Raw genomic sequence first — 8934 nt, 5'->3', positions numbered from 1 at the left:
GAGAGTGACACTATATGTGAAAGAAAATGTAGAATCAAATGAAGTAAAAATCTTAAATGAATCCACATGTTCCATAGAATCTCTATGGATAGTAATGTCATGCTCTAATAAGAATATAACAGTGGGCTCTATTATCGACCACCTGACCAGGACAGTGATCGTGACAATGAAATGCTAAGGGAAATTAGAGAGGCTATCAAAATAAAGAACTCAATAATAGTGGGGGATTTCAATTATCCCCATATCGACTGGGTATATGTGACCTCAGACAAAATGCAGAGACAAAATTTCTCGACACTTTAAATGACTGCTTCTTGGAGCAGCTGGTACAGGAACCCACAAGGGGAGAGGCATGGGAGAGTGGAGCACAGGATCTGGTCCAAGAGGTAACTAGAACAGGACCGCTTGGAAATAGTGACCATAATATAACAACATTTCACATCCCTGTGGTGGGAAGAACACCTCAACAGCCCAACACTGTGGCATTTAATTTCGGAACTATGCAAAAATGAGAGGGTTAGTTAAACAGAAATGAAAAGGGACAGTGACTAAAGTGAAATCCCTGCAAGCTGCATGGACACTTTTCAAAGACACCATAATAAAGGCCCAACTTCAATGTATACCCCAAATTAAAAAACACAGTAAAAGAACTAAAAAAGAGCCACCGTGGCTTAACAACCACGTAAAAGAAGCCGTGAGAGAGAAAAAGGCATCTTTTAAAAAGTGGAAGTCAGATCCTAGTGAGGTAAATAGAAAGGAGCATAAACACTGCCAAATTAAGTGTAAAAATGTAATAAGAAAAGCCAAAGAGGAGTTTGAAGAACAGCTAGCCAAAAACTCAGAAGGTAATAACAAAATGTTTTTTAAGTACATCAGAAGCAGGAAGCCTGCTAAACAACCAGTGGGGCCCCTGGATGATCGAGATACAAAAGGAGCACTTAAAGACGACAAAGTCATTGCGGAGAAACTAAATGAATTCCTTGCTTCAGTCTTCACGGCTGAGGATGTTAGGGAGATTCCCAAACCTGAGCCGTCCTTTGTAGGTGACAAATCTGAGGAATTGTCACAGATTGAAGTGTCACTAGAGGAGGCTTTGGAATTAATTGATAAACTTAACAGTAACAAGTCACCAGGACCAGATGGCATTCACCCAAGAGTTCTGAAGAACTCAAATGTGAAATTGCGGAACTATTAACTATGATTTGTCACCTGTCCTTTAAATCAGCTTCTGTACCCAATGACTGGAAGATAGCTCATGTAATGCCGATATTTAAAAAGGGCTCTAGAGGTGATCCCGGCAATTACAGACCGGTAAGTCTAACGTCAGTACCGGGCAAATTAGTTGAAATAATAGTAAAGAATAAAATTGTCAGACACATAGAAGAACATAAATTGTTGGGCAAAAGTCAACATGGTTTCTGTAAAGGGAAATCGTGTCTTACTAATCTATTAGAGTTCTTTGAAGGGATCAACAAACATGTTTACAAAGGGGATCCAGTGGACATAGTGTACTTAGATTTCCAGAAAGCCTTTGACAAGATCCCTCACCAAAGGCTCTTACATAAATTAAGTTGTCATGGGATAAGAGGGAAGATCCTTTCATGGATTGAGAACTGATTAAAAGACAGGGAACAAAGGGTAGGAATAAATGGTAAATTTTCAGAATGGAGAGGGGTAACTAGTGGTGTTCCCAAGGTTCAGTCCTAGGACCAATCCTATTCAACTTATTCATAAATGATCTGGAGAAAGGGGTAAACAGTGAGGTGGCAAAGTTTGCAGACGATACTAAACTGCTCAAAATAATTAAGACCAAAGCAGACTGTGAAGAACTTCAAAAAGATCTCACAAAAGGAAGTGATTGGGCAACAAAATGGCAAATTAAATTTAATGTGGCTATATGTATAGTAATGCACATTGGAAAAAATAACCCCAACTATACATACAATATGATGGGGGCTAATTTAGCTACAACTAATCAGGAAAGAGATCTTGGAGTCATCGTGGATAGTTCTCTGAAGACGTCCGCGCAGTGTGCAGCGGCCGTCAAAAAAGCAAACAGAATGTTAGGAATAATTAAAAAAGGGATAGAGATAAGATGGAGAATATCTTATTGCCCTTATATAAATCCATGGTACACTCACATCTTGAATACTGCGTACAGATGTGGTCTCCTCATCTCAAAAAAGATATACTGGCACTAGAAAAGGTTCAGAGAAATGATTAGGGGGTTGGAACAGGTCCCATATGAGGAGAGATTAAAGAGGCTAGGACTTTTCAGCTTGGAAAAGAGGAGACTAAGGGGGGATATGATAGAGGTATATAAAATCATGAGTGGTGTGGAGAAAGTAAATAAGGAAACATTATTTACTTGTTCCCATAATATAAGAACTAGGCACCACCAAATGAAATTAATGGGCAGCAGGTTTAAAACAAATAAAAGGAAAAAGAACAGGAGTACTTGTGGCACCTTAGAGACTAACAAATTTATTAGAGCATAAGCTTTCGTGGGCTACAGCCCACTTCTTCGGATGCTTCTTCGCAGCTTATGCGCTAATAAATTTGTTAGTCTCTAAGGTGCCACAAGTACTCCTGTTCTTTTTGCGGATACAGACTAACACGGCTGCTACTCTGAAATAAAAGGAAGTTCTTCACACAGCGCAAAGTCAACTTGTGGAACTCCTTGCCTGAGGAGGTTGTGAAGGCTAGGACTATAACAGGGTTTAAAAGAGAACTGGATAAATTCGTGGAGGTTAAGTCCATCAATGGCTATTAGCCAGGATGGGTAAGGAATGGTGTCCCTAGACTCTGTTTGTCAGAGGGTGGAGATGGATGGCAGGAGAGAGATCACTTGATCATTACCTGTTAGGTTCACTCCCTCTGGGGCACTGGTCACTGTAGGTAGACAGGATACTGGCCTGGATGGACCTTTGGTCTGACCCAGTATGGCCGTTCTTATGTTCTTATGGAAGCTGGGTGGGGTGGCCCTGGGGATGGATTCCCTCCCCTGGAGCACAAGCGCCAGCACGTACCATTTGCTCTTCCAGGTGCCAGGCGCAGGATTCGAGATGGGGCCTCGGCCCCAGCATCAGATCTGCTGCGCTTGGCTGGCAGGGTGCTTTTCCTCACCGCAGGATTGTTGTTTAGCCGTACGCCGGTAGCAAGCAGAAGACCCAACCCAGAGAGACACCCAGTGAGAGAGAGGGGCCCTGCCCCAAGGAGTTCACAGCCTAAATAGACAAAGGGGGAGGGGAAACTGAGGAACGGAAGGGGGAAGGGACTTGCCCAGTTGCTGGGCATAGAATCTGGGTCCCAGGCCCTTTCTTCTAACCACTGGACGATGCTGCCTTCGTGCAGCCCGAACCCCCTCCATAAATGACATCAATCTCTTGCCCCAACCCCCCAGGGTCGAGCACCTCTCGGGAAGGCGTTGTCTGTTCCCAGCCACACCCACTTTCAGACCCTGATCTTGCTCCGCTCCTGACGGCTTTTTCTCCAGGCTCCCGTGCTGCCGACCGGCGCCCGCTGGGAAATGAAGTGGATGGTGATCGTCGCCTTGGTCCTGCCAGCCTGGTCCTCCCCCTGCAGCAGCACGGCTGGGCGCAATGGAGAGGAGGGTACGAGGAGGAAGGGCTGTTTCCCAGTGGCCCCTAGCCCCTTGGCGGTGGGGTTTGCTCCGTGGCGCCAGGAGACGCCGAGCAGATGGTCCCTCGCACTCTGATGCGCCATCTCGCCCAGTAGCCTGACTCGGACCCCAGCCAATGACGCATGCAGCAGAGGGTGGTACTTAGGGTGACCAGACAGCAAGTGTGGAAAATCGGGACGGGGGTGGGGGGTAATAGGAGCCCATATAAGAAAAAGACCCAAAAATCGGGCCTGTCCCTATAAAATCAGGAGATCTGGTCACCCTAGTGGGTGGGGGGATTTCTCCTGACCCCGGCTGGTGATCGGCTTGTGCCTGATGCTGGCGGGTGGGGAGCCTCTGCAGGTTAATCCTAGCAAGGGGATAACATCCCGCGTGGAGCTGATGCTGGGCACGTTAGGTTAACAATGAGCAGGGCGGGGAGGAGGGAAGGCTGCCTCCTTTGGGGGGGTCACATTGCTTTGCAAGCTGGTGAGTCGCGGCCCCATGTAGGCAGGATTACCCCGGGCAGAACCACCTGCCTTGGGAACTTCCCCGTGCTGGGAATGTCCCACTCCTGGGCCAGTCATTTCCTATGAGGTCAGTGGCAGAGTCAAGAAGCGAACCCAGGAGTCCTGGCTCCCTAGTTTGGTGTCCTGGCCCCTGGGTCATGGTTTTCAAAAGCTGCTGAGGGAGTCTGGCCAGTTAACCTAGCGGCGAAAAGCAGGACAAGACCCGGCGGCTGGGAGCAGGAGCCAGCCACGTTCTAATGAGAACTAGGACCCCAGCTGTAACAGGGAGGGGGATTAACCAACGGGACGCGCACCGGAGGGAAGTGGTGGATTCTGCATCTCTAGATGCCTTCAGATCAACTCTGGTGGCCTGTCTGGAAGAGACGCTTTGTCCAAACAAATACCGGGCTCACACTGGGGGTAACTGGGTTAAATTCTCCGGCCTGTGATACCCAGCAGATCAGACCAGATGATCTCCTGCTCCCTTCTGAATTCCCCTAAATGGTAATGGGATTTGAGCACCTCACTAACCCCCGCCCTAAAGCAGCACCCACTGCCTGCCCGAGCGCCGGGTATCATGCCGGGCACCCTGTGACAGCTCCCCGTTGCGTTGTAGGCCTCTGCCACGTCCAGCATGGCGCGCTCGGCACCGACCTGCTTCTACGCTGCAACGCTCCCGGCGGGAGGGTGGAATGGAGAGTGAATGGCACCAAGGTGGCCGCCTCCGAGGCCGCAGCGGGAGGAGACAAGGACCAGCTCTTGCTGCAGAACGTCAGCCCGGCCCAGGAGGGGGAATACAGCTGCCACCACCCCGGCACTGGGAAGACCCTGCGCAGGATTCGGCTGCGGGTGGGCTGTGAGTGCGTTGTTCCTTTCTGTGTGGGTGGGTGTGTGTGTGTGGGGGGGGTTCTCTCATTCTGCCCCTGCACCCACAGCTGCTGTGTCACAGGCTGTCAGGAGTGGGGGATCGAACCTGGGACCTCAGGCTCTCAATGCAGATGCCTCTGCTGCCTGAGCTAAAAGAGCCGCTTCTGTTAGCGAAGGCTGGGGCAGGCTGCTCAGTGGGGTCCCCCCAGGGACAGAGCGCCAGGCTGAGTGGGGTGGGTGACGTGTGCTGCTCCAGGGTTGCGCTGCCCTGGATGTAGTCCGGCTTCCCCTGCCATGTCTGGGTGACTGTCCGTCCCTCCCCCTCCTGCAGCGCCCCCCGAGAAGCCTGCCGTTGAGTGCTGGGCTGTCAGTTACCCCCAGACCGTCAACTGTACTTGGAAGCTGGCGTCTGAACCGCGCCTGGAGACGTATTTCATCACCACGTACAGGTAAAATCCTCCAGGGGCCAGCTGGGGACAAGGGGGAGAGGGAGGGAGAAAGGACCTGACCTCTAGGTGGTCCCCAAGTTTAGACCCCAGGTGCAATCAGCTGATTCTTGGGGCATCACTCATCTGCTGGGTGAGAGGCGAGCTCAGCCTCCCAGCTCGCCCTGGTAAGCCGTGGTAGCCCAAAGTCCACGGGGTATGTGACCCTCTATGAGCACCAGGAGCCCATTGGACAGAGAGCTGCGTCCTCCCCTACCGCAGGCACGGCATGGGGGCCAAGGAGAACGAGTGTGTCCAGCCGGGGGCCGGGGCCAGCAGCTGCTCCATCAGCGACATCCAGATGTTTTCCATCACCCCCTACGTGCTGAACGTGACGGCCGTGAACCCGCTGGGCGCGACGATGAACCTCTTCCCCTTCATCGTGGAGCAGATCAGTAAGAGTTCACAGCCCCTCGGGATAGGCCGCCATGGGGAGGGGAGGGCAGGGATCCCCGGGGTTGGGGGGCAGGGGCTCCAGGGCATAAGGGTGCGTGGCACCATGCTTAGAGCAGGGCACTGGGGGTCCGGACTCCTGGGTTCTATTCTCAGAGCTCCCAGTGATTTGCTGCACGACCTTGAGCCCGTCACTTAACCTCTCTCGGTTAGAGCAGCGGGAGTGGGAGTCAGGACTCCTGGGTTCTAGGCCACCTCCACGGTGGTGCTTTCCCTGCACTTGGTGACCCAGGTAATGGGGCTGGGGGGGCGGGTTACCTAGTGGAGTGTGGGGCACCAGAGAAGATATTTCAGTCAATCCGACCATGGCGTTTCAGATACCAGCGGGACTGGCTGGATTGGGGATGGAGACTGGGCATCTCAAAGGAGACCTGCGGGACAGACCCATCCCCCCTTGGGCTCCGTGGGGTATCCCAGCCAAAACGGGCCGGGTCCTTGCTGGGTCACGCAGCTCACCTGGGATGGAAAGTCCCCCGTTGGGATCTCATGGGCCCCAGCAGGACCCCTGGTGGACATCAAAGAGCACAGCCCTGGGACACTCATCGTGCTGGGCTCCCCAGCAGGCGCTGCGGGGCAAAGCAACGAGGCTGCACCCGCCGCTGGTGCGGAAGGACTCGGGCTGCCAGATGGACATGGACTTGGGGTGATTGTTCTGTGTGTTTTGTTAGTCCGGCCGGATCCCCCGGAAGACCTGAGGGTCTCCCCCATCCCTGGGGAGAGCAAGAAGCTGCTCCTGGAGTGGCAGCCGCCCAGTTCCTGGCCCTTCCCGCAGTACTTCCCACTCAAGTACTTCATCCGCTACACGAGGGAGGGAGCCAACAGCAACCGAACGGTGAGTGCCCACGACGCCCCGGCACTCTCGGCTCCAGCAGCAGTTCGCGGGTTGCTGTCGGTTCGCTTTGCTTCGCAGACGGCGTTGAGGGCAGCCGGTGCACTCAACCCACTGGAGAAGGCCCCGTTTGCCCTCCCAGGCCCGACGGTCCAGGCGGGACCCGTCTGGGTCAAGGCCGTTATCTGCTTTGGCATAGAAATGGCGCCAATCACGTCCTGCCCGCTGCCCACACCGGGACTGCAGGGTCTGAGCGAGGGCAGAGAGTCGCTGCTTTGCTTTTCTGAGCATGCTGAAGAGCCGCAGAGCTGATTAATGGGGAGGTGGGGGGATCCCCATCCCCTCAATTCTCTATCCCTTGGCTCTGTTCCTCCTGGGGGCAGATTCTTACACGTTCTTCTGAAGCAGCGAGCGCTGCCCACTGTCTGAGGCGGGAGGCTGGGCTAGATGGGCCCCGGATCTGATCCACTCAGGGAATTCCTCTGGTGCTCTAAGTATTCAGCAGCTGCTCCTCCTCCTCCGTCTTTCTGCGCAGCGTCTCGTACAGCGCTGAGCACGGTGCCGCCTCTTCTGTACCTTAGCTTTGCCCAAGATCACGGGGCGAGTCCAAGGCAGAGCCTGGTATAGAAGCTCTGTTTCCTGCCTCCCAGTCTGCTAGGCAACCTCCCCTTGCGTGTGGCCCTGCAGGGTTCCCGAGGGGCATGTTCCCGGCCTAACCCCACCTCCGCCGCATGTGTTGCCCCCCCAGATCGGGCCGTACGAGCAGACCTCCTTCATCCTGACTGGGATCCGCCCCAGAGCCGTTTACCACGTGCAAGTGGCAGCCAAGGACTTCACGGACTACGGCGACTACAGCACCTGGAGCCCGCTGGTATCTGGCACCCCCTGGACGCAGCCGTGAGCGGGGTTGTCTGGTGCGGCCAGAAGCTCTCGCACCTGCCTCCCAGCGGGGTCAAGATTTGACTTGCTTTCGCCTTCACCTTCCACTCAGGTGGCTGTAATTCACCTGACAGAAAACCCAGGAGCTGGGTTGGGATGGGAGAGGGTCCCTATGCTGAGATTCTCCTTTCTGCTGCTGGGCTCTCAAAACCCCTCTGTCCTTCTCCTCGCCCCCAGCCCGCCGCGGGTAACAGCGCCCACTTCTTGCCAACCTGGCTGCTGGGGCTTTGTTGTTGTTGCTGCTCTGTGTAACCCACTGCGGGATTCAACCTGCTGTGGGCCTCAGACGCTGGGGACGAGTTTCCTTGGAGCAGAGGAAGTACGTGCCCCACTGGTAGGCGTGTGGGACGAGGCCCCCTCTGGGCCGGTTCACCGAGGACATGAGTCTGGTGCAGTCCCATCTCCGGAGCAGCGTTTGCGCTTTCGGCTCGGGAGGTCCCCAGGGTGGCTGTGTGTGTCAGTGAACCCTCCCAACTCAGACCATGGTTCCTAAGAGAGACGGGGCTACATTCCAGCCCAAATCCTGCTCTTTGGACAAAGCATGGTTCAGCTACTGAGTCAAAGCCACGCTGGCAGCAGGAGGTGCCACTCCTTCCCCGGGCCCCTGCCTCAAGGCTGGCTGTGGCCAGTTCACTTCAAACGCCCCTTTTGTCCTCTTCCTGAGCCTGGTTTCCCACCCGGGCCGGCAGACCCTCTTCCCAGTGCCCAGTGTCTTCTGGTTTCCTGCCCCTTCTCTGGCCAGTTCCCTTCCTGTCATCCTCCCCCATGATGGATGCCCTCCTCTCCCTGTATCCCTGTCCTCGGTGCCAGACCCACCATCCTACTCCTAAAGAGGAGACAGCACGGGAGGCCCTGTGGACCAAATCATGGTGTTGTGCCACCAGCTTCTCATCTCCCATCTGTCAGTGCCTTGGAACTGTGCAAGTATTTTCTGGCTTTGCAGCGAATTTATAATGAGTAGCAGCTGACCTTGTAACCGATTGACATGTGTGTGATGTCACAGGGATAGGCGTATCCCATGTCCACAGGCATAGCTTATATGTCTGGCTTTCCTATCGATAAGGCATCTTGTAATCAGGTTAAACATATTTAGAATAACCAAAATACTCAAATAAAATACGCATTTTTTAGCCAAAGAAGTCAGAATGCTCGGGCATTCTCTCCGAGAACGTGCTCTCCAATGCAGAATGTGTACTGTAGAGAAATCAAAACGCGAATGGATAAAAGAAA

General features: G+C 53.6%; 1 protein-coding gene across 1 annotated transcript; it reads left to right on the top strand.

The window, feature by feature from the left end:
* The first annotated feature begins 3505 nt into the window (after positions 1-3505).
* On the top strand, positions 3506-8934 carry EBI3 (Epstein-Barr virus induced 3). The gene is made up of 6 exons (XM_029912272.1): positions 3506-3614; positions 4748-4987; positions 5330-5447; positions 5706-5878; positions 6605-6768; positions 7514-8934. The coding sequence occupies exons 1-6, from the start codon at positions 3530-3532 to the stop codon at positions 7664-7666; spliced, it is 933 nt and encodes a 310-aa protein (XP_029768132.1). The 5' UTR covers positions 3506-3529; the 3' UTR covers positions 7667-8934.

The sequence above is a fragment of the Terrapene carolina genome, unplaced genomic scaffold (assembly GCF_002925995.2).
Source record: "Terrapene carolina triunguis isolate 2854851 unplaced genomic scaffold, T_m_triunguis-2.0 Scaffold194, whole genome shotgun sequence".
Taxonomy (NCBI): Eukaryota; Metazoa; Chordata; order Testudines; family Emydidae; genus Terrapene; species Terrapene triunguis.
This window is presented reverse-complemented; position numbering and strand designations above follow the sequence as displayed.

Coding starts and splice junctions, on each gene's coding strand:
- EBI3 (XM_029912272.1), top strand. CDS start 3,530: ATGAAGTGGATGGTGATCGTCGCCTTGGTCCTGCCAGCCTGGTCCTCC. Junction 4,988..5,329: donor GATTCGGCTGCGGGTGGGCT/GTGAGTGCGTTG, acceptor CCCCTCCTGCAG/CGCCCCCCGAGAAGCCTGCC. Junction 5,448..5,705: donor TATTTCATCACCACGTACAG/GTAAAATCCTCC, acceptor CCCCTACCGCAG/GCACGGCATGGGGGCCAAGG.